This window comes from Mus caroli, unplaced genomic scaffold (assembly GCF_978045245.1).
Source record: "Mus caroli unplaced genomic scaffold, Mus_caroli_1 scaffold_3, whole genome shotgun sequence".
NCBI classification, from domain to species: domain Eukaryota; kingdom Metazoa; phylum Chordata; class Mammalia; order Rodentia; family Muridae; genus Mus; species Mus caroli.
In genome coordinates, this window is record NW_028227258.1 from 17178426 (window position 1) to 17204280 (window position 25855).

The 25855-nt window shown below is 36.9% G+C and overlaps 1 protein-coding gene and 1 pseudogene across 2 annotated transcripts in view; one reads left to right on the forward strand and one right to left on the reverse strand.

Moving 5' to 3' along the window:
• Positions 1–25855, forward strand: part of Pkn2 (protein kinase N2) — a 96743-nt gene that overhangs the window by 68368 nt on the left and 2520 nt on the right. The window contains exons 9-21 of one of the 2 annotated variants that reach the window (XM_021157819.3): positions 7953–8096; positions 8407–8482; positions 9144–9318; positions 9522–9648; positions 10076–10206; positions 10322–10397; positions 10475–10566; positions 16364–16540; positions 18951–19013; positions 20196–20272; positions 21033–21175; positions 25389–25496; positions 25703–25783. In XM_021157819.3, coding sequence (XP_021013478.1) covers positions 7953–8096; positions 8407–8482; positions 9144–9318; positions 9522–9648; positions 10076–10206; positions 10322–10397; positions 10475–10566; positions 16364–16540; positions 18951–19013; positions 20196–20272; positions 21033–21175; positions 25389–25496; positions 25703–25783 — 1470 coding nt within the window. The remainder of the gene's footprint in view (positions 1–7952; positions 8097–8406; positions 8483–9143; positions 9319–9521; positions 9649–10075; positions 10207–10321; positions 10398–10474; positions 10567–16363; positions 16541–18950; positions 19014–20195; positions 20273–21032; positions 21176–25388; positions 25497–25702; positions 25784–25855) is intronic. The other variant, XM_029474931.2, reaches the window with a different exon arrangement.
• Positions 24682–24800, reverse strand: LOC115030794 (small nucleolar RNA SNORA17; annotated as a pseudogene).

The following is a 25855-nucleotide window of genomic DNA, read 5'->3' on the forward strand; positions in this document are numbered from 1 at the left end:
GGCTTTTCAGTATCTATCTCATTAATTTCAGGCTTTACTATTACAACAGAGCTATCTATAATAGTCTACTATCTCATTTCTAAAACATATTTTTAGCCCAGTGATTCCATCTTTTAAAAGATAACTTTGCTAGACTAAGGTATTTGTGTTTCATGGTAGCATGCATGGAAAATTCATATAAAGAAACCTGACGTGATTTATGTGAACAATAAATGTGATGGAGAAGAGATGAAGGGCATGTACATTGTTAGGTATCTATTCAAGAGATAGAACCGTAAGGTGGGGAGAGAGGTGAAGCAAATTATGGGAGTAGGAATAGAAGAAAATGTATGTGGAAAATGAAAGGCAAAGTGGATGTGAATCCACAGCAAGGAAATAGAAAAGAAAATATTATCACAAGAGCTTGAAAATAATTATTTTGGAGAAGGATAAATTCTAGAGTTCCTCTGGTTAGAGATCAGAAGTCAGTCCCATCCATCTGTAAGACCATTCTTTGTGTTTATACTGATCAGCTTATATATGCCAGGCATTTTATAGAAATACAGTTTACGGAGATACATAGCTGCAGTATAACTCACAGGCTTAATATTCACTGATTTTATAATCTATGCTAAACATCATCCTTGATGCTGGAAGTAATTGGTCAAAACAGTCAGAGTCCTATAGAGAAAGAAGATAAATAGTAAATAGAGTTTAAAATCTGCACAGAAGTGAAGGAATAGAACTATATTATAGGGGATCAGAAGTGACTAATAAGAGCTATAACAAGGAATCAGCTGTATAACAGGATCATCTGTATTACAGGATCAGAAGTGAGAGACTATTTTACACAGAGGAAATCACACTTAACCTGAAACCTGGTGTGGGGAAAAGTAAACATATTGCTAAGATCCAAAGAGTATGCTAAAAAAAGGAAACAAATAACTCCCTAACACATATGGGAGCTTGATGTATTGCCAGCAAAACAAACCCCTGTGAGCTAGCGGTATGATGTGAAGTAAAACAGCAGAGGCAGAGAGGTACCACATTACCAGTTAGTTACGGGCTATGAGGTCAAGGAAAGTAAGAGATCATTTTGTTATGGCTGTTTCTTTGTTTTGTCTTGTTGGGTGTTTTGTTTTGTTTTGCTTTGTTTGGACAGGGTCTCACTTTTAGCTCAATTTGATCTTAAACATGTAGTCTTCCTGCCTCAGGTTTTCAAGCAGTGTAATTTCTCCCAACCAGAATAATGTTTCTTTAGCCTTAGCAAGGCTTTGAGATAAGGCTGTTGATTTGAATCTAATGGAAAATATTATTTGAGTGATGGGAAACTAAATAGTTGAATGTTCCTCTCCCTCTCTCAGACAAGTTTCTCTTGTAGTCTTGGCTGTACTGCTTCTGCCTACCACCACGTCCAGCCAAATCTCATCTTTTATTTCAAAGTCTACTTAACATAAACAAAATTCTATTGTAGAAATTTCATGCTTTGTGGAATGATCATAAGAGAGAGGCTAGGGGTATGGGTAAGTTGCCAAACATTTGTCTAGCACAAGCCTTTAAGAACATTAAAGGCTGGAGAGATGACTCAGCTGTTAAGAGTGCATCCTACTCTTCGAGACCACACAAGTTTGGTTTCCAGCACCCAAGTGAGGCAGCACACAAATGTTTGTGGTCTCCAACTTCAGATCCCAGATTTCTCATTCCTCTTACCATCTACTAAATTTTCTATATCTTGGTTTTAGGTAAAGAAGTCTCTCTTTTTCCTGATAGTGTCTATAATGAAGCTACCCTCAGTTCTATTCCTTATTGTCTTGAAATCTTATTCCATTTCTTATCCTTCCTGTCACCTATATTAACCTCATTTATTGTCACCTCTGATTTTTATTGCATGTGTTCACATTCTTCCCATTGTTTAAAGAACAAAAGTTGGTTGGTTTGTTTTTTGGTTTTTTTGGGTTTTTTTTTTTTTTTTGGCCTCTTCCTAGTTCTTTGGTTTCTTTCACAGACAAAGATTTGAAAAAGATATTTATGCCCACGCACTAAACTGAAGTGTCTTTTACTCCTCTAAGTTCATAAAAGACATGTGTAGTGTCCCATATAATCCTCAGTAATCTTATAAGATCTGTACAGTTATTCTAATTGTTTTAGAGGTGAGTGTGATTTTTGAGACTTGAAGTAACTTTTCAAAGACCCCACAGCAAAAGAGTGTCAGAATTTATACAAACTTTTGCACAGAGGCAAGTCTTTCTGAGGGGAAGGCCTTTGTTCTTTTTCACATAATTAGCTGTCTTGTTCTACATCTGCCCATCATTTTGCTAGAGTAGATTTATTTAATTGCAGATTATAGTAATAATAATAAAAATTAATGTGTTCTGAGGTTAAGTTGGGTGCTATGCCTGCATTTCTATAGTTTTCCCCAAATGGTTAATACTATTGGGTATGTTTTATAAATGAGCAAACCAAATCTGAGAGTAGCTACAGTGACCTGTCCAAGTTTCCAAAAATGTATAGTGTAGAGCTAAGATGAAGCCTACTTACTATCCAAACACCTACTGGGTTTGCATCCACAGGATAATTAGTTCTGGTGTCCTTGTTTTTAACTGACTGTACTTGCCTGATATAATTTAGCTCATGTACTCTCCTCCTATATATCGGACTTTTAGTGCTAGCTTATAGCTTTCAGAATGAAGATGTAATTTCTTTTCGGATCAAGCAAAGCCCTCATGGCCTGTGTCTGCCCTTTTATCCTTATTTTCCCTATAACAGTATAAACTATTTGAAAACAAGACAATTAATTAAATTTCTCATCTTTTTCTCCATCGCATAAGTTATTTTATGTTGGTATTCACAAGTATTAATATGGTAAATATGAATAATTTATGCAAAAGCAATAATTTAAACTGAAATTAAATAGTTACTGGAAAGGAAAGCTGGCTTAGTGGCTAAGAATGCTTCCTACTCTCTAAGGCATATGAGTTTGGTTCCCAGTACCACATTTGGCTGCTCACAACCACCCACCACTTCAGGTCCAGGGGATCCTACAACATTTGTCTCTGAGGGCACCTATATACATATGTTTACATAAACACACACACTCATGAATAAAAATAAAAGTTAAGATTTTTTATTTAAACACCTAAAAGCAGTTTCTCTCAGCCTTTATGATTTTTATTTCAACTCATCATAGCTTGAGGATACGACATTATTGACATCATAAATAGATTCCTGATAAGCACGCAGCAACTCTGGGAAGGAGGGGCAAACTTGAAATGTATTGTTACATATTTCATCACAGCTCATACAGCTAACTCTAATTCTCCATGTCACATATGTTATTAGAAAATCATTGCTCTAAATCATTGTTAAGGCATTTTGAAATGTCTTTTCTATCTCTCTGGTCTTTAAATTTATACTTAGCACTGCTCTTCATTTCTATAAGAGAAAAAAATTAGAAGTGTTTCTTGCATTAAAGGTCCTAAGATTGATAGGTTGAAAAATAAATCATTTTCAGCAAAATAAAAAGCTTCAAATTGTTTTGTGGAATCATAAAGCTGAATTCTACTCAACATGAGCTTGAATCCAAAATCTGAAAATAGGAGAGGATATAATCATGCTGGATGAGCAGAATAGATATGGGATTCTGAGCTAGAGAATACAGTTGATGTTAAACGCTTAAAGAAATAATAATAAAAGTGTTTGAAAGCTTGAGTGATACTGGATGATAAACCAGATAGGTGGACTTTTAAATGAGTGAAAGCATGGCTAACCAGCAGAGGCAGAGAATAAAGTGATTGGTCAGTAGTTGATGCTCAGGCACTTGGGGAAGAGAACTAATAGAACTTCCTAAGAGTGGAGAATGTAATGTTTAAAATTGAAGATGAGTTAAAGAAATTATATGGGGTATAACACAAAAAGAGTTTTTAAAGAATTATGGCAGTCAAGACACATGGACAGAACAAGAAGGGCAGCACACTAAGTTTAGAATGAAGGAATGTAGGGAAGCCATTGTTTGAATTTTCCAGAGTCAGTAACTATGAACTTCAGATTATAGAATTCAAGTTTCTAGCAGAATGAGTAAGACAATTACCTCTAAAATGCAGAGAGAAGGCTGGAGCCGGTTGCAGCAGGGTTATGACAAATGAATGTTAAGTCTGGCTTTGATGGAGGGAGTTGGACAACCATGAGGGAAGAACCAGGAGGAAAGTCTGCCCACTGGTTCTGTTTGGGAAATAGATTCAGATTTAGACGTGGGAGCAAAAAGTGTCCAGTCAGACAACAGAAGAATGAATTTGGAATAAAAGGGAGACTGTGGGAGGTGTGTGAAGTACCATAGGGAGTTACCCATGACTTGCAGTCCTACAAGGCTTAGGAGTTCCCTTCCTTTGTTTACCTGCTATCCTACCCTTCTGTAGCTCGCTGACTTTTCAAGCCTAAATCCTGTCAGATTGTTTGCTTGATATAAAAACCCCACTTTTTCCTCAGAAAATCACTAAAGAACAATAAACAGATAATTGTTACATGCATTCCTGTAGAAATTTCACTATTTCTTATTTCATGGATTTCCAAAACTAAATATTTTTAACTTTAGCATGAATTAAACATTCTTCTTTTTGCCCTTTTTCTTTTTAGCGGGGGAAATTCATTCTTCTTAACTTGTAGCTCTCAAATTTTACCAGTTTTGTGTTCCAGTACTTTTTTCATGGTGTTGTTAGAGGTAAAAACATCAAAAATCAACAACTCTCCCACAGTTGTCTTCATTAGAATGTGCTGCCTGGGGCATCCGTGTAATACCAACACTCAGGAGGCTGAGGTAGGAGAGTTCAAGGACAGTCTAGGATATGTACAGTAAGACCGGTCTCAGATACAAAACAATAAAGTAGTTATTAATTAGTATTTATATTTATGTCCTAGAATGTCAGTATTGGGAGCACAAGTGTTAAATGCTTGTATTTAACTTTTATTTATTTACAAGTAAGAAATGGTATGTCTGTATATTGTTCAAAATATAGTTTTCCAAAGTTTGGAATCAAATGAACCCTCATTTCTTCCACATAAATTTTTGTGTTTTTTGTTATTGTTGAAAAGGAAGTTTGGTAAAGATTTCATTGCAGCACAATGGAGATGCGGTACTAGTAGTAAAACTGCATAAAGTGGGTCTGGAAGGCTCTCATGAGTTCCCATGCACACTAGTCTTCTCAGCAAGTCATTCCTCAAGCCATTACACTTCCTACCTCAGCTACACAGACAGCTGACTCAGTGCCTCTTGTCTTTTTCTAATTATGTTCTAGCCACACAGATTCCTTACTCATACTCTGCAGTTTTCTTTGATTCTAAATTCAAATTCACAATAAAGCAAAGTGAAGCAGGAGCTGCTATAGTTAGCCCATATTGCCAGTTCGTATGTAACTCAGATCCTATTTCCCAGACCTTTTGAATTGTACTTTTACTCTATCCAGATGACATTCTTCCTGTCATTTAAAGTTTCCTGTAACTCTTTGCTCTACAACACTCACCTGTGGGTTACATTCTAGACAGTGGTGGCATCTCTGTCTAGAAGCCGTCGTTCTCGATGGTGCTTTGCAACTACCATTCTATCTCTAGCCAACTTTCCTAAATGACACTGGATGTTAGGGGTGACAGAAACCTGAAAGTTCATGACATAAGTTATACTGATAGTGTATCTGGGTCATAGATAACCTCTCAGTTTTGGGAAGAGTGTCCACAGGGACAGGGAACAGTACAAAGTAACAAAAAGTAAAGGTTCTTGTCTCTGAAGCCTTGTAGAACTCCAAGAGACTTATCTTAGCTCTGTGATTTCACATTCCATACCAGATCTTAGATTTCTAATTTGTTTTTCAATTTGACATACAGACTAGACATAGGGGAAAAGAAATCAGTTCACACGTTAGTTTTCATACAGTTGCTAGAATGGACAACTGAAAATGAAGTGGCTGGGTCTGCCTTCCACTTCATCCATGTGAAGAGCAGACAGTAGTGGCTCCATCACTGGCATTTGTGCCCCTTCATCAGACTGCTTCATCTGTAACCCTCTGCCTCAGACATCTTGATCCTTAACAAGTCTTCATGCTCAAAATAGTGGAGGAAGAGAGAAGGCAGGCAGTAGACCTCTATTCCCCTGATTTTGAAAAAAAAAAAAAATCTACCAATCCTCAGCGTGTTCTTCCAGTTTATTTCTAGAAAGTACTTCAAGATATTTCAACTTTGTGTATGTATGTGCATGCATGGGTGCGGGTGCTCTCAGGTGTGTGAACCTATGCATAACATGCAGGCACCAGAAGGGAAGGTCAGGGCTCCTGTTCTGTCTCGTTCCACCTCTTCTTTAGAGACAGGATTTGTCACTAAACGTGGAGCTCATCATATTTTAACTAGACTTGCTGGCAAGAGAAGCCCATCAATCTTCCTGTTAGCCCTTCCCAACATTAGCACTGCAATTACTGGCTCCCATAGCCACACTTGACAGCTCAGCTCTTTGTGCTGCCAGGCATGGGCTCTTACGCACTGAGCCATTTCTCCAGCCCCTAAAATACTTGTAGTTCTAATGAATAGAATATAAATAGTATTAGTAATCAATTATGAATATACCACTGGTAATCTTAAAATACTTATATTCTCATGGTTTTAGTTCCAAGGTATTTTTGCCATACTAATTATGAGTCAGAAATGAGGCGAAGTCCTGAAATCATATCAGAAGTTTTATTTTCTGATTTTTTTCCTCTGCTTGCAGTGAGTCTGTATTAGCCAGACATTGTCACTATGACAAAAACACATGAGAACAACCATCTCAAAGGAGGAAAAGTTTTACTTTAACTTATAGTTTCAGAGTTTGGAATTCACAGTCATTTGTCCCAGTGTTTTTAGACTCAGCATGAGACACACATTATAGTGGAGGCACATGAAAGAAGATAGCTGCTCACCTCTCGACAGCCGGCCAGAAGCCAAGAAAGACAGGATGGGATGCTAATATACCTTTCAGCTGTACACCCTCAGTGGCCTCCCTTCCCACTAAAGCCCTACCTCTTCAAGTTTCATCCACTTCCCAGAAGCTCTGCTGTCACCTGGGATAAACCTCAGCATCCTGAGCAGGGATGTGGGGATGACTGACACTCAAGACCATGTCATAATAGGACTTCTGCAGATTCTGTTTTGACTCATATTTATTTCATGTTGCAGTTTTATAAATGTTTTCATTTTTGTCAACTAGTTTTATAATTTAAAGTAAAAATCTATTATGTATACTAGGGACTTACATAATAAGATGCTTATTTTCACAAATTGAAAATCTTTATATAAAAGAAATAATTTATTGTAGAACCTAAAGGCAAATCATTTATATCACATTGTGGATAATCTGCATAATTCCTAAAAACAAAACAGTAGAAGAGTCTGGTGTTTTCTAATTAAAATGTACATAAATTATAACATTGCAGAAATCAGTTCATGACTTGATTCCAACTTATAAACTATTGTCTAAGGTATATTTAGTAGTAAGTTGTTAAAACTTTAAGTATGTTTTCTCATTTCTGATGAGCACAGTATATTCTCTTGTGTGGCCTAAGAGTGGGTCAAAGACATGGGTTTTCAGAGGCACCCAGTGAGACATCTTAGCATCAGGCCACCAGGCAATGGCATGTGAAAAGGAAAAAGCTGAAAGATTGAGATTCTAAATGAAAGAGGAGTTTCTGTAATTACTGATTGTTCTCACTGTGGGTTCTGGCCTTGAAACTTTAGAAATGCATTAGCAGAAATTGTCTGAATATAAGTTTAAGTTAAAACTGGAAAAAGTAATATATAGTTTAAAAACATTACAAAGTGTTGTTTTAAATAGTGTGACTTTGGTGTGTAATTTGTTTATTGTATTTGTAGTTCATATATTTTGTGATATTTTATTCAAGTGTGTGTCCAATGATGTCTTTTCTGTTTGTTTGTTTTGTTTTTTTTTTTAATTATCTTAGTCACGTGAACTGGAAATTTCAGTTTATTGGCGTGATTGGCGATCTCTGTGTGCTGTAAAATTTCTGAGGTTAGAAGATTTTTTAGACAACCAGCGGCATGGCATGTGTCTCTATTTGGAACCACAGGGTACTTTGTTTGCAGAGGTAATACATGTATTTTATTAATGTGCATAACCACAGTAGAAATTGTATGTGTTGTCAGCATGATGTAGAAATGGCAAGAGTGTTAGGCTGAGAGACAGATATGTTGAGCTCTTGGCTGCACTGCTGCATAAGGGTGTGACCTTGAGGAAACTCATGTCTCCTCTAGGTCTGTGTTCTCATCTGGAAAAGGAAGGGGTTGGACTGACTGTAGCTAAGGTGCCTTTAAGTTCTCCAGCTTAGGAATCTAGTAGATTTAGTGAATCATAGTCCATTACAGTGTTGACATCAACTTGTATTTTCCTTATTGCAGGTTACTTTTTTTAATCCAGTTATTGAAAGACGACCAAAACTCCAAAGACAAAAGAAAATTTTTTCAAAACAACAAGGTAATTACTAAGGATTAAGCATAGTACTTTATGTATAGAAAAATCCAGCTCATAATTTGAAAGTAATTGTGGCTTCTTTCTTCTTAGTTGTTCATTCCTAACCATTTTTAAAGGAGGACTGAAACACATCCTTAAGTGGAATAACAGAACTCCATGCTTTTGTTTTATTTTCAGTCTAGTAGCCTATGTGACCTCAAAGTGTGCTGTCTTTAAGGACATCCTTAAAATGATTCCTCTGCCTCTGTCTCCCAAGTGCTTGGATTAGGGGCACATACCCCTATGCCTGACTTTTTACTGAATTTCAGTAATAATCAACTCACGATTCTTACCATCTCCCATTCACTCTGCTTTCTGAGCTTATTTGAAGCATACTCATATATCACTAAGACTTGTTGTTCATCATAACAGGTGACTTAAACTTTAACCACATGTAATACTAGAGTTAAAAAAGAAATCAAACTCTCGATCTATTTTTAAAAACTGTTTGTGCTATTTACACTTGCTTTTAATAGAAAACAAAATAGTTAAAAACAAGGTTTTAAGTTACAAATTTGTTCTTCATAAATTTTAAACTGATGAATTATGAATTTCCCTAATTATGGTTTTCAGTAATGTATAAAGAAACTACTTATCCTACTTTCGTCATTCACTATGTCTACAGGCAAAACATTTCTCAGAGCTCCTCAGATGAATATTAATATTGCCACTTGGGGAAGACTAGTGAGACGAGCTATTCCTACAGTAAATCATTCTGGCACATTCAGCCCTCAGACTCCGGTGCCTGCGACAGTGCCAGTCGTTGATGCACGCATTCCTGATCTAGCACCTCCAGCCAGGTACTTGTCTTAGAAGGCTTGAGTGTATCTTCCATAGCCATTGCTAGGATGTCTAATGTGTTGTGTTCAGTCTCAGTCTTTCCAAGTGGAATTGCAGAACTGTTGCTCCTTATTTAAAAGAAGTTAGTTTGCTTTTATTTTGCAGCTACATAAAAATAAAGACTTTGATTGCAGCTTTGGTAAATTGCTTTGTCTTCTATAAGTGACTCTACAGTAACCAAATTGGACTTTGATCTTGAACCTGAACCTCCTCCAGCCCCACCTCGTGCTTCTTCCCTTGGAGAGATAGATGAATCTTCTGAATTGAGAGTTTTGGATATACCTGGACAGGCAAGGCATTCTAAACATTCCTTGTACAATTTCTTCTTAAAATAAAACTATTATAGTGGCTAAAGTGTACATTGTAATTAAAATTATCAGTATGAAGTATGAATTTATGGTTTCCTGGTTCCTTTATGTTTGTGTTTTATAAGTGAATTTTCTCAGGTAGATGAAATTGATAGGAGATAGCCCATTCTTCCTGTTGGAACACTGTTACCATTTGCCTCTGTATTCAGAGTCCAAAAGGAATGCAATGCTTCGCAGACATTAGAAGAAGATAATATGCTTGGGGGAAGGAGAGCTGTTTGTTTAACAATAAGAACAAATGAGCCAATCTGAAACTTTTTCTCATACTTTTGGAATTATTTCTCTGACATTTATCTAACAGTTTGTTTTCTGAAGTATCCTATTTTAATGAGCATTTGATATTTTACAGGGTTCAGAAACTGTTTTCAATATTGAGAATGACAGAAATAACCTGCGTCCAAAATCCAAATCTGAATATGAGCTGAGCATTCCTGACTCAGGTCGAAGTTGCTGGGGTGTTGGAGAGCTTGATGACAAAAGGTAAGGGATGAGCAGGCACGCTGCTTTGCCGTCCGTCTGTCCGTCCGTCAGTCTGTCAGCCGGCTGGTGGCTGGAGTGGAGTTGATGACCTCATCTTTAATCTTTACTGTTTCAGAGCTCAGCAGAGGTTTCAGTTCAGTCTACAAGACTTCAGGTGCTGTGCTGTCTTGGGGAGAGGACACTTTGGAAAGGTAATCTGTCAGCACTTTAGAAATAACATATAGGATTGGAAATTCAAATAGAACTCAGTTATTTTATTCTATTTCAGGTGCTGTTGGCGGAATATAAACACACAAATGAAATGTTTGCAATAAAAGCCTTAAAGAAAGGAGACATTGTGGCACGAGATGAAGTAGACAGGTCAGTTTTTTAAAATGAAGTTTTTCCTTGTGGTTAGAGATTAAGAGAGTAGACAGCAATAGATCTGAGTTCCTAGAAATATTTGATAATGCTAAATTTATCTTCTATGGCAAAAATAGACATTAATTAAATGCTGTTTTTCTTTTCAGTCACTTCTTTCCCTTAAGCCAGGTTTGGTGATACCAAGTAAAGACGGGGAAATGTTTAAAATAATTCTGTTAAATTTTAATAAGTTACAGTGTTGATAAAGTATTAAAATGTAACTATTACTGATTTGTGATTTACTTAGTAAAACTAATCACATTTTCACCTGTGAAGCAAATAAAATGTCATTTCCTGATAATCTATAAGTAACTCAATGGCTAATATAGTCTGTGTTTTAAAATATACCTTTATGAATTTTCCTTTATGTGTTAAAAATTATAGTTATTGGAGAAAGGATTGTTGGAGGGGGTGACTAGCAGGGGGCCAGTGAGCAGGATGTAAAGTGACTAAGTAAAAATTTAAATTAAATCTTAAAAAATATATTTACTGTATATATGTGCACACATGCAGAGGCATATGTCAGTCATGTTGAGACCAAAACCAGCGTCTCTCCATGTGAGTCTGAGGATCAGATTCAAGTCTTCTTCTCAGCAAGGCCCTTCTCCTGCTGAGCCATCTTGCTAGACCTTCTTTTGTGTTTTTTCTTCTCAATAATCCATTCTTTTTCTGTTGTTTTTTGTTTTTTTGTTGTTGTTGTTGTTGGTTTTTTTTTTTTTTTTCCTAGTCAGGGTCTCTCTACATAGTCTGTTCTGGAACTCACTGTATTAGACCAGACTGATCTCGAACTCACAGAGATCCACCTGCCTCTGTCACACTAGTTCTGGATTCAAAAGTCCACCCTAATGTCCAGCTTAAATTCCATCATCATTACTATTATTATCATTGTGTCTGAGTGGTTTTTTTCTGTCCCCTGTGCTAGCAGTGCATATTAAGTAGAGGGTGTTGGGTCCCTTGGGACATGAGTTACAGACAATTGAGCTGCCATGGGTAACAAGAATTGAACCTGAGTCCTTTAGGAAAAATCCAGTGCTCTTAATGACTGAGCCATTTCTTTGAGTTTTCCACTTAGTGGTTTTTTAATTCATATTTATTTTTAGTATAGGGCTTTACCTTCCAAAGAGTTTAATTATGGGAATTATCATGGACACATCTTTTTATGGCTATTAAAACACAGGGACTTTAGGAATAAAGCAATCGAATTCAAGATTTTTTTTTTTTTTTTTTTTTTTTTGGTTTTTCGAGACAGAGTTTCTCTGTATAGCCCTGGCTATCCTGGAACTCACTTTGTAGACCAGGCTGGCCTCGATCAAGAATATATTTTAACATTCATATACACACATATATATGTGGAATTATTTTATAAAAATGACATGTTTATAAGAAAAGGTTTCATGTGATATTTAGTAGTACTTTTTTTAGACCACTAAGTATCTTCATAGAAAGTCCTGCAGAGACTGGACAGATGGCTCAGCTGTGAAGAACACTTTGTTTGTCTTCCAGAGGATCTACATTTGATTCCCAAATCCCCTATCAAGCAGCCCTGCCAGAAACTTGAGTTTCAAGAGTCTGACTTTCTTAACTTCCACAAGCCTCTGGACACCCATAGTGCATATAAACTCAGGAAGTACACACCTACGCCTGAAAAAATAGTAACTGCATCTTCTTAAAAATAGATAGGACTCATTTGTTTTCTAAAACAATAAGAAACTAGTTAATATTATGGCCATCCATAATCTAAAGGAAAGTCTAAAACCTGAAATGCTCAAAATCTAAACTTTTTAACTGAAGATATGTGATGCTAAAATCCACAAATGTTTCATACACAGTTATTTAAAATATTATTGTAAAATTACTTTCAGATTTTCGATATAAGGTACACTTGAAGCATAAATGAATTTTATATCAAGATCTGGGACCCATTGCTATGCTATCTCATTACCTGTGATCAGAAGCAGCTCTGGCCTCAAGCACTTCAAAGTGTATTTAATCTATACTACTTTTTGCTACATTGAACCAGATCCTTGTAAAAAGATGCTTTCTAATTAACTCAGGGGGAATAATCCTAATGCCGCAAATCCAAAAGTATAGGTCAGAGGCTAGAACAAGAGCCAGATTCTAGGCCATTGCCCCTGGTAAAATTGAACCTAGCTTTAAATAAAAATTGACAGGTGACCCAAATAATTCAGTTTTAAACTTTTCTAGTTTGGGGTAATATGGAAACAGATCTCACATATAAAAACCAAAAAGGGGATTCAGAAATGCTAAATAAAAGCACACTCTTGGAGAAATTTAGGGAAGGTAGTGCAAAAAAAGGTAATTTTAAAATGTTATCATGTCTAGAACAACTCATGAAAAAGAATCCACTCAAAAAATATAGACCAGTTGGAGCTGGGAGGTTGATTCAGTGATTAAGAGCTGCTCTTCACAGGAGCTGGGTTTAACCACAGTACACAGGTGGTAGCTCACAACTGTCTGTAAGTTCAGTTCCAGGGGATCCAACACCCTCGCACAGGCATACATATGCCCATAAAATAAATAAATAAATCCAAAGAGGGGGCAGTATATATTTTAAATGATATCTAACTTGAAAGTATGGCTAGAAAATAACTCAAACTAGTTATAACTAAGCAGAATCCTTTACATTTACTTCTTAGCTTTTCCTTGTAGTAATTCCATCAAGTTCTTTGTTACTCCGTGTTACTCTCTCTTTGTTGTCATTGTTCCTGTTTTGGGGAGGACAAAGTTCATGTGGCCTAGGCTGGCCTGCAGCTTGCAATTGTCCTGCCTTCATGTGCAGAGGCTACAGAAAGGGAGTGTACCAGGTATTCAGTTGTGTCCCTCAACCCCCTTTTCATTGATCCTGGGTCTCTAAATTTGTTTTGTTACCTGGGTTATATTACTTTTATATTATTTTACTTTGAAATGTGCCACTTTGGGCTGGAGAGATGGCTCAGTGGTTAAGAGCACTGACTGCTCTTCTGGAGGTCCTGAGTTCAAATCCCAGCAATCACATGGTGGCTCACAAACATCTGTAATGAGATCTGATACCCTCTTCTGGTGTGTCACAGCTACAGTGTACTTACATATAATAAATAAACCTTTGGACTGGAGCGAGTGGGCTGGAGCGAGAAAGGGAAAATAAATTTTTAGAAAGATAAAAAGATTTAATTAAAAAAAAAAAAGAAATGTGCCACTTTGCATAGATTACAATAAAATGCAAGTTAGTTTCTTTAAATTCACATATATTTAGATGAAAGCATCATGCCCAGCCTAGTCACTGTTTTCCTAGCACTGCTCTGAGACTTACTCACCGTGGGCAGGGTTGGAACTGTTACTCCCACTCATATCAAGTGATAGATAGTAAAAACAACGGTGGAGGCAGAAATTGTTTTGGGTGTTTTGGGGTTTGTTTTGTTTTGTAACAAAGCTTTTCAGGTTATATGATGTTCAATCCTGAAACTTTAGTTTCATTAATAGTTTGATTTTCTACGAAGATTCGTTTATTTATTTCATATCTTCTAAAAATTGGTATAAACATTCTTTCATATCTTTTTAGTGACAAACACTAAACTGGTCAACTCTGAACAAAACTGGTCACTCGGGGAAATAAGACATAAGAAAGCATTTTTAGTAAAGGAGACTAGATAAGTTTAATCTAAAAATAAACATTACCGACAATAGCAGTTTATTAGAAGAATATCATTATATACTGATAGGTCCAGGGCTAGGCTTTTGTGTGTGTGTGTGTGTGTGTGTGTGTGTGTGTGTGTGTGTGTGTGTTTTAAGGAGAAATTGGATTTATACTGTCTTATAGCAATTGAAGGATACAGGATTTAAAGTTTGAGGAGCTGATTAGATGGCTCAGTGGGTAAAGTGCTTACCAGCACACCTGTTAACTAACAACCGGAGTTTATCCTTGGGACACGGCAAAAGGAGATAACCAGCTTTCCCAAGATGCCCTCTGATGACTACATACATGCATGCAGTAGGGCTGTACTAGCACACACACTCAAATACATGAGTGTAATTAGAAATATTCAAGTTTGAATAAAGTTGAATTGTTACGTATTTTAAATTTTCAAGTCATTAATAATGTAGTGATACTCAGAGAAAAGACTTCATCTTTTCTGAAGGGCAGGTTGGGGTTTTTTTGGTTGGTTGATTGATTGATTGATTGGTTGGTTGGTTGGTTGGTTGTTTGGTTGGTTGTTTTTTTTTTGAGACAGGTCTCTCTACATACCTCTGGCTGTCATGGAATAACTCACTATACAAACCAAGCTGTCTTCTAGCGTACAGAGATCTGGCTAGCTCTGTGTCCCAAGTGCTGTGATTAGACATATCTTACATTAAAGACATGCCACACCTGGCAACTTTATCATATTTTAAAAATGCCCAAAAGGAAATATTAGTACTATATGATTCTAATATCAATAGTTTACCTTGACATTTGGAATGCCGCAGTGTTATATGGAAAACAAAAATCAAAGTGTAAGCATTTAAAAATATTTTAGGATGATTGATGACCATAATCATGTGTGGGTGTACCCATGGAGGTCACAGAAGTTCATGGTATTAGTTTTACCCTCTAACCTTAAATTCTTATGTTCCAGGCATTGGTCTACTCACCCCCTGAGACATCACACTGGCTTTGACTTCTTAATGTTAAAATAAAAGTATTAAAGCTTTTTTAAAAAGAATATCAATTTTTTTCTTTTTTCTTTTAATTTATTTTTTACACTCCGTATTCCATTCCCCACCCCAGCCCATCCACCCTCCAACTGTTCCACATCCCACACCTCCACCCCACCCCCTACCCCTGTCTCCACATGGATGCCCCCACCCCATACCCCACCTGACCTCTAAACTCCCTGGGGCCTCCAGTCTCTCGAGTTTCAACAGAAATGAAGCTTACTTGGTATTAGAAATCTATATTCTCTCTTAGCAAGGTTTATCTATTGGCCCTTACTTTGATCGGGTACTAAATAAAGTTAGTAAGCTCACTCAGGATTCATTTGAATAATACTTGACAGTTTTCTTTTACTTTGAGTTTTAAATAAAATTAATTTATTAAATAGTTTTCAGGAGAAGGGAAAATCTTTTTGCTTTTGCTGTTTAGGCAACATAAATGTTCCACATTCACGGAGTTTTGCCATGTTCCTTTTAAGAATTCCTCCTGTTATAGGGCTTGCTACAGACATTTCTATGATAGCACAGAAAATTGTGTGGTTCTCAAAGGGTTTCTTTTTGAAACATGTAGAATTCTGTTTTCCAGTAAGTCTTCTAGATTAAATTTTCATAAGGCTATCGGTGTCTCTCAGCATCCCATTTTATGAGATAAAAATTTGAATATTCGAGCTGATGAATTATAAATGCTGTCCTTGAAATTACTATGGTCACGAACTTTATTTACTAATTGGGTTTCAATAAGTAAATAACTATAATAACTAGCTAAAACTAGTTATAACTATAACTAGTAATTATAGTTAATATAAATTTTAATTTATAGTATGTAATGTAATTTACATTAATTATAATTATTAGCCCCATTTGTGCTAGGAATTTATATTCATGTCATTTGTATAATCTTTAAGTTTTGCTATGAATATTTTAATTTTTATTAATGTATTTTCAGTGAACATTATATATTAAATAAAACATTTCTTATAGTATTTTAAAAGACATTTTTATAATTCTTAAATTCATAAAAGTTTGAAATTTTATGTCAAGTTTTGTTAATTGTTTTTTCTTACAGCCTGATGTGTGAAAAAAGAATTTTTGAGACTGTGAATAGTGTCAGGCACCCGTTTCTAGTGAACCTTTTTGCATGTTTCCAAACAAAAGAGCATGTTTGCTTCGTGATGGAGTATGCTGCAGGTGGCGACCTGATGATGCACATCCATGCTGATGTCTTCTCTGAACCCAGAGCTGTGTGAGTATTAGGCCTCTGACTCACTCTTCCCTAATGGAATAGAAACCCTGTAAGAAGTATTAGAATTTGGGGGGGGGGGGGGGTTGCTGAAAACATTTTTTTATGTTTATAGTCTATGTTGTCCTTGTTGAAAATTTTGTGAGTTACCATTATTTCATACTTGATAATTTAGATACAACTGAGGTTACGTTTAGATTATGGTATCCTGGAATACTAACTTTAAAGGTATATTATACTCTGGGGAGATGGCTCAGCAGTGAAGAGCACTAACTGCTCTTCCTAGAGGTCCTGAGTTCAATTCCCAGCAACCACATGGTGTCTCAAAACTGTCTGTAATGGGGATCCAATGCCCTCTTCTGGTGTGCCTGAAGACAGTGACAGTGTATTCACATACATTAAATAAATAAATCTTCACACACACACACAAAAGAAAAAGAAAAAAAATATACTCAAAGTACAATGAATTTTTGAAATATAGAAAATTTGATATCTCCTATTTATTTAAAATACTTACATGTATATTTTTAAAGGTAAGTCTGTGCTTACCATATTTCTCAAAGAATGTTAAAAAAAAAAAATAGTATAGGTTGAGTGTCCATTGCACAAAATGCTTGAAGCCAGAAGTGTTTTAGACTTTCGGTTCTTCAGATTTTAAAATTTGGCCAAATATTTCAAATTCCCAGTCACGAAATTCTCCAAATTCTGTACCCTTTTCCCCTCTAAGGTCTCCCTATGCTATGCAAGCCATCCTTAAATTTGGTGTGTATCCTAGGCTGGCCTCAAAAATCATTACTGTCATCCTCCCAAATTATAGGATTGTAGATGTGTACACCATCTTTCTGAATGCTGTGTTAGAACCTTTCAGATTTCAGATTTCAGGGTTAGGGATGCTCACCCTGTATTCTTAGTGCCTCTAAGGAAAGAGATGGAGACTTCTCCATAAACCATTTTTTTGTTGTAGTTAAACTAAACTTTATATTAAAGTTAGCTTATTCAAGCACTTTAAATTATTGTTCTCATTTTATACCTTCTTAAAACTTCTAGGTTTTCCAGAGGAAACCTAGAAAAGTTCTCCCATATATCCTGGATGCTAAGACTTACCAAGATTACATCTTTACCCCAGTCTCTTCTCTAGTCACCCAGCTATTGATAGTATCCAGCTCGGGACCAATTTTTCCACTTGTAAGGCTCACAAAATTCTCAACTGGCATCTCAAGTTGCTTTTCCTCTCTGTGTTTCTACTATTTCCTGGAGCTGCTGCTCTTCCAGCCCTCCTCATCTTAGTTAGTAGCAAGCTTATCTTCTCTAATGTTCAAGCCAGACAACAGAGTGCCATTCTCAGTTCTCATTCTCTCACCTATAGCATACACACGTCTAGGAAATCTAGTCAGCGCTCTCCACAATAGCCCCACATCATTGAAATAGAAAACCCAAGAGGAGCTTGATTGATTTTTACTTTTGAATTATTATCTTGTTTGTTATTTCAACTGACATTCCTAAGGCAGTTTCACTTTCACACATCAGGTTTTCCATGTAAGCGTTAGAGGTATGTGTAGATGGTGATAGTGTCAGAGCTTTTGGTTTTCAGATAAGAAAGCAGGAATTAATTCTAATGAATAGTAAGGTATTTTAAAAGCAAGCCAAGCAGTAGGAGGTCACTAATAATTTATTTTTTAAATATTTAATACTTGAAAGGTTTTCCTTTATTTTATGTGTAAGTGCCTACGTGTATGTCTGTGCACTACATGCATGCAGTGCCCACAGAGAGCAGAAGGTGGAGTAGAATCTCTTTAGGTACTTAAAACCTTTAAGGTGGAAGGCACAGTCAGACCCTCAATTCAGAAAATGGTCACAGGAGAATCCTGACTTTAGGCCAGCTTGAACTACATATATAGTACCTTTATTGAAATATTAAGTAGATATTTACCTATATGGAAATTACTTTTTATTTTGTATATTTGGTTTTGATTTTTAAAAAGCTCTTTTTAGCTTGCTATCTGCTCTGCTCCCCAGACTCCCATCCTGTGTATTAGCCACAGTGGATTGCACTGGTTGTCAAACTTGCAGCGCCGCTATTGGTTTTCTCTCAGAGATCTGAGTGGCCTGTACTTGCTAACAAAGCTGCTGCTTTGCTGCCCTTTCTCTCCATCCCTTATCTGTCACACAATGTCATTCCTCCCACATGGCCAAACCTAAAGGCCTCTCGGGACCTCAGTGAATCTACCAGGCCAAAAGAATCCCATTCAACCATATAATTTTCTCAATTTCAAAATTCCTCTCTAATAGCACAATATATTATAGATAGTTGGAATAAATAAATATTTGAGGACTTAACCACGGAATTATGCATTGAAGTATAAAAGGGTTCAAGAGCAGAGAAGTTTATTAAACATTTGATTTCTTTCAACAGATTTTATGCAGCATGTGTAGTTCTTGGGTTGCAGTACTTACATGAACACAAAATTGTTTATAGGTAAGTATATTTTTCTTGTTTATAATAGCTTATCTACATGTGACTAGAATTCAAGATAACAATGATATTTTGTACTTAACCAACTTTTTAGTTTTCTCCTAAATGTGATGAGAGAATCCTCCCCTAACATACAGATTGTGTGATGGAGTTCTTGGTTTTGGCCCTCTACTCATTTCCTAATTAAAATAGTGAGCATAAGAGTTGGCCTGTGGTGACACGTTCACCGATAGTATTCACCTAGTAATTACATTTAACTGTCTACTGCAGAAAGTTCTATAAACCAGTTTACCACATAGAGAAAAACAGATTGTGCCAGCATGTAAAGTACCAGGCTGCTCCTTCGTTACAGTATCTTGGGTAGCATGGACTGTGATGTGTGAAGCCCTGAGTTTGATATCCAGCACAATAAGATATAAGTACATAAGAAAAGGTTGCCATCACCTTAACTAAAAAGGGAATTAGTGTTATGACCCATTTCTATCTGGGCATTGGCTCCTTACACTGCAGAGCAGGTTGGGCCAGCCTCTGGTCCTGCATACACTGAGTAGTGCTGCTCTGAAAACAACCTCATTATGAGGAAGCTGGTCAGAAAAAGGCATCTGCAAGTAGTGGTTTATTGTAGTGTCTGACAATGTTTTTAAAGTAAAGATTCCCTCATGGTTCTGTTTACTTAATAAAAACTATTGTAAACTAGCTTCATTTGTAATTGAATAGCTTTCTGTTCATTTTAAATTATAGTCTTAATCCCAGCACTTGGGAGACAAAGGAAGGTGAGTCTCTAAATTTGAGGCTAGCCTGGTCTACAAAGTGAGTTCCAGGACAGCCAGGGCTACATAGAGAAACTGCCTGGAAAAATAAACATTAGCTTAAATTCTTTCATGTGTGTAGAAAAACTTCAAATTGTGATTAAGTCTGATTAACCTAAATAAAAATTTAAACTTGAATAAAAGGTATTGAACCTGATTCTACATTTACAGAAATACAATATTCTCATCTATATAACAAGAAAAAATTACTTGAAAATTATACTACTATACAAAGAGAAGAAAAATCTGAGAGCATCTCCAGCCATAACTTGGAAAAAACATTTCTTAGAAGACAAAATTGGGCTCCTCTTGAAAAAAAAAAATATGTTCTATACTATGGTTTACTGATTTATTTTCATGTTTCCATCTTGAACAGAGATTTGAAGTTGGATAACTTGTTGCTAGATACAGAAGGCTTTGTGAAAATTGCTGACTTTGGTCTTTGCAAAGAAGGTAATTGGGCTTTGTAAATTCCTTTTCTAATAGATTATTGTTCCTTTGTTCTTTGATCATTTTCAAATTTATATGTGCAAACAATGTACTTTTTAATTTTAATTTATTCCACTGCAACATTTGGATTGCTTATATATACCAGTAACCACATTAAGACTTTGTCCTGTGGTTATAAATGCTTCCTGCCTCCAGAATCTACAGTATGAGCTTCAGCTTCTCTTTGTGTGGCTGACAGTCTGCCCGGGCTGTAAGAAGCCACTAAGCACGAGCTTGTTGATGGGATGTGCAGGGTGAAGCACATGTGCCCAGTGACTCACAGGCTTAGAACTGTTAACATTTTAAATTGGAAAAAATAGATGTAACTATCTCAAGATTATTTTCTATATATTCAGAATTAAATATGACAGTTCGAATCGAAGATCACAGGAGAATGTATAAAGATCAATGTTATCAATAAGATAGTTTTCTCTTTATACTTAATGTTAATTAAGTATATGCTTCTCCTCTGTACACTAGTAGCTTTACTTTATTGCTGTTATTAACTCTGTTTCCTTAGTACATAAACTCATTTCTTAGATATGTTAGCACTAGTGGATGTTTAGTGAGTCAGTAGTTTGATGGGTAAAACAGATTGGCTAAGTCTTGATATGCTCGAGTTAGACCATCACATTCAGCAATGTCAATGTTTTTCCTAAGCACATCTTCTAATTTTCATGCCTAGTTTTTTTTCTTTGCTAACACTTGAATTTATCTTCTTTAGGAATGGGGTATGGAGATAGGACAAGCACATTTTGTGGTACTCCTGAGTTTCTTGCCCCAGAAGTCCTAACAGAAACATCGTACACAAGGGCTGTAGATTGGTGGGGCCTTGGTGTACTTATATATGAAATGCTCGTCGGAGAGGTAAGCAGCAAGGAGGAGGAGAGTGGCAAGATGGAGGATGATTGGAAGGATCAAGCACATACTTTTTATAAAGACATGTACATGTATGTCATGCATGAGATGGGACTCAGTTTGATAGATATTCATAGAGTGCTAATGATTGGCTATGTTTCTACAATATCTTTGCTAGCCTAGTTTAGATTTTTATATGATGGGTGGACTGCATTATGAATGTCCTCAAATAGCTTCTTATATTTAAGTGTTGTAAAATGGTTATGTTTTGTGATTTTAACAGAACTGATATTTTATAGGGTAGAACAACAGAAGACTAATAAAGATATACCCTATAGGTTGGTGTGGTGGTACACATCTATATTCCTACCATGTTTGGAGGCTGAGACAGGAGGAATATGGATTTGAGACCAATCTGGCAAAAACACCTTGTCATTGAATTAATGTACAATCAATCAATCAGTCAATCAATAAATCATCTGAATAAAAAATATATATAAATGAATATAAAATTCACTGTACATATATCAGAAATAATTGTGATCTTCAAAAACAACAGCAGTGTTGGAGAGATGGCCCAGCAGTTAAGAGTGTATTATGGCTGCAGAGGACCCCAATTTAATTCCTAGCACCCTATTGTGAGAGCCCACAACCACCTGTAACTCCACAGGCATCTGTACTCAAGGACACTGATCCCAGACAGACACACTTATACATAACTAAAAATACTTTTACAAACCAGGCATGCTAGCATATACCTTTAATCCCAGCATTTGAAAGGCAGAGGCAAGCAAAATTTGAGTTTGAGACCCTGGTCTACAAAGTGAATTCCAGGTCATTCATGTCTGTTACACAGAGAAACACTATCTTTAAAGATAAACAAACAAGAATCCCTTTTACAACCCACTTTTTAAACAATAGAACAGAACTGGCCATCAACACATTCCCCATTTTCTGTATATTAACAAAATTAATTTTGAGTATAACTGAATTATATATAGAAGTTTTTTCAATTAGTGAAACAGGAAGTAAATGAAAATAAGGGGCCTAATATTTTTTATGAATTGCTAAGAATAAGGAGTGGAATATAGAATGAGTATATTATTTAACAAGGCAGTTGAAACCTTTGAGAGGGATTTAACTTCTTGGAAATTTATTCTGGAGTTTCTAGCCACCTTCCTTGTATATCCAACTCATGAATCATTTAGCGGCTGGATAAGGGAACGGACATCTTTTTAGTGTCAAATGGTTCTGAAGTTTTAGCCTGTGTGTTGCTTACTGGCATTTAACCATAATGAACAGTTCCATCCAATGGACAGTCCTTTCAGTGTGTCACATTGGACTAGATTCTCTAGAAAAAGGAGGGAAGGAATGACTCATTAAAGAGCTATGTGTTTTGTACATGTTAGCTTTTTTTTTTTTTTTTGCATCTATTTTATTAGATACAAAGTGGTTAATAATGTGTCACGGAGCACTTGTGAGGTAGGATTGGGATTATTTTGTTCTTGACATTTTTAGAATCTGTTTGTGCTTTGGAATCAGACATGAAATCCATCCGACCTCATTTATTTTCCTAAGAAAATAAAGATCCAGATTGAATTTTTCACCTCTGTTTACACAAGCTGCTATGGGTATTTGGAATGGGAAAAATTGATTTAGCCTTAATATATACATTGGTCTTATTTTCTAAGGTGTCAGAAGACTCATGATTCTGTTTCTAGAGGCTGTAGCATACTTAAACTCTGTCTCTATTCTAGTTTTGAAAAGAAATGATCCTGCTGCTATATTTTTAAATGTTACATTTAAGATTTAATTCTGATCCAAAACTCTGCACTTTGTTATAATTCATTTTTTTTGCCTAGAGTCGTGGTACACACCTTGTCCATATATATGTGTGTGTGTGTGTGTGTTTCTAACCCCACCTCACGCTCTAAAAGAGCTTTCTATGTTAGAGATAACATGCAAAAAGTACTGTGGTAGATCTTGTTGAACTAATAGGCTATTGATTTTTTTACTTCTTCTGTTCAAGCTAGTGGCTTAACAAACAAGCAAGGAAGTTCCTGCTTCATAGTTTTTAAAAGGGCTTCTAATTGGTTGAGTTTTAAACATACCCAGGAGGTATTGCTATTCCATTATAGTTGCCTTTTAATTCCATTTATCTTTAGAGCCTCCACAGGAAGGTAACTAGGAAAGGAATTAAACCCATTGGTCTGCATTATGGTTCTATAGTATTATTAAAGCTTCAATGATAATGTTTATTTTTTAACATATTAGTTCTTTGAGAATTTCACATTATACACCCCAGTCCAACACATCTCTTCCTCTCCTCATATCCTCCCTCCACCCTTACAATATCCCCTGCAACAGAGAAAAAAATGTTATTATGGAAGCTGTGTAGCATGTCACAGTGTGTCCCACAGTATACCCTTTTGTACACACTTCTTTGCTGGCAAATGTTCATTGAAATGACTCTTGTCTGAAACAAGGCCTCTGGCTTCTGCTAATCTATCAATACTAGGACCCTACTTGAACTTCTCTATGATATCCTGTCATTGCCCTATATGATATCCTGTGTCATGGAGCTCCTATAGTTTTGGAGCTACAGGACCAGCCCCTTCATGCACTCCAGCAGTTCATCGGTAGGGTAGATGTTAGCTTGGACCAATTCAAAGCCCTAGATCTCGGCCTGAGAGGTATCTGGGTTGGTCAGCCCTCTGGGTCTCCCACTCTCCTGCTGGCTCTCCTGCTGTCACATTTTCCAGGCATGTATGTGCACACTTCCAGCAGCCCTACCCTGCTGTCCAAATAAGCTGCAGGGCCTGATTTCCTGAGTGTTGCAGCTGGTAAGGAACATGGTCAATTCTCCCACTCATGACTGGGGGACAGCTCTCCTCCCTGCTATAGATGGAAGGGGAGGAAGGCATGAGACAGAGCCAGCTCTCCAGCTTTCCTGCTCTGATGACATCTGGGCCGGCTCTTCTGCCTGCCCAGATGGTGGCATGGGGTAAGAAGTGGAGGACATTTCTCCTCACCCATGCCACCCTATGTCTAACAAGTGACAGGGCTAACCTATGTACAAGGCCAGGTCCACATCATGGTTACAGGTAGCATCACCAGCAGCCTACATCAGGGTGTTCCTCACTACCCTCAAGTTCCAGTTCTGTCTCTCTCTATTCAGGTCTCTGAATGTCTGGGGTCATCTCATGAATCCTGTGAAACCATGGCACTCTACCCCTACCCCCATCATGCCTCTGGCAAGGGTCATCTTGGACATAGTCTGCCTGCTGCCCTCCTCCCACCCCTTGCACCTCATTGCTGTCCAGGCACCATGGCACCAGTGTCATCTAGAGCTGGTTCCTCACCCAGTTCATACAAGCAACCACATTCGAGGGTCATCTGTCTCAGGCTCCTTCCTGCAGCAGGCAGGGTTCTTCTTGTCTCCTGCTTGCTCCCAGTCTATTGGGGCCAGCCCAGCACAGGACTTATGGTCATCTTAAGCTCACTTTTTTTCAGAAAATGTAAGGCTACTGCTGATCCTTCGGATGTTCATGGGTCAGAGCTCTCCTGTCTGCCACCTTTTGATGCACATGTGAACAGCAGATACGCCTGCACCTGCAGTGCTTCTAGGGGCAGAGTTTTCTTGTTTGTGTGTTTCTGATTTTTGTTTGTTTTCCTGTTGAAAATATAGATTGGCTAAACTATTTAGTTTTCATTTTTTTGTTTTTGTCCCATTGGGACATCCTCTCCATTTCTTGTGGGGAGGGTTGAAATAGGGCCTCACAATACAGTCCATGTTGACCTGGATTCACCTGTGGCCCTCCTACTTCAGTCTCCCAAGTGTTTTCCTGATAGGTATGAGCCACCATGCTCAGCTTGAAATCAAAACTTCTTAAAGTGTTTGCTTGCTTATTTGTTTGTTTGTTTGTTTGTTTGTTTGAAACATGGTCTCATGTAGCCCAGAGATAGTCTTGAACTTCTCATCATCCTGCCTTTAACTTTCAAGTGTTGGGATGACAGGCTTGTACCACAGTTCCTGGAGATTGAACCCAGCTTCACACTTTGGGCTGGCACTAACAGCTCATCTCCAGGTCCTATTTTGTTTCATTTCATTGTCATTGCCTGAATCCTGGGTCTCCTTTGAATATATGATGTTTTACTATCTTAGGACTTTCACGTTTAGTTTTTATTTCTTAATTCTTTCTTATTATCTTATTTTGTCTAGTCTCCCTTTCCTGGTGATGATGAAGAAGAGGTTTTTGACAGTATTGTAAATGACGAAGTAAGGTATCCAAGGTTCTTATCTACAGAAGCCATTTCCATAATGAGAAGGGTAAGAAATTAGGATCAATATTTTTTTTTTATTTAAACTTAGGCTTTTTGTTGAAAAGAATTTCCCAGTTGAGTTTTTGAAGTTGTCTTAAATTCATAGATACTGCATGCTTTAGACAAATCTAAACAAAACATTCTAAGTCTTTGAAAGTAGTGAGAGTCACTGTTGGTGAAACACATTTTGTTGGTTTTATCTTAACTTCCTAGCTGCTAAGGAGAAATCCTGAGCGGCGCCTGGGAGCTGGTGAGAAGGATGCAGAGGATGTCAAGAAGCACCCGTTTTTCCGGGTAAGTGTAAAAGCTCAGAGTTCTTTTATGAAACTTGAGTGACTGGGAACACAAAACTAAACTGGCTGATTG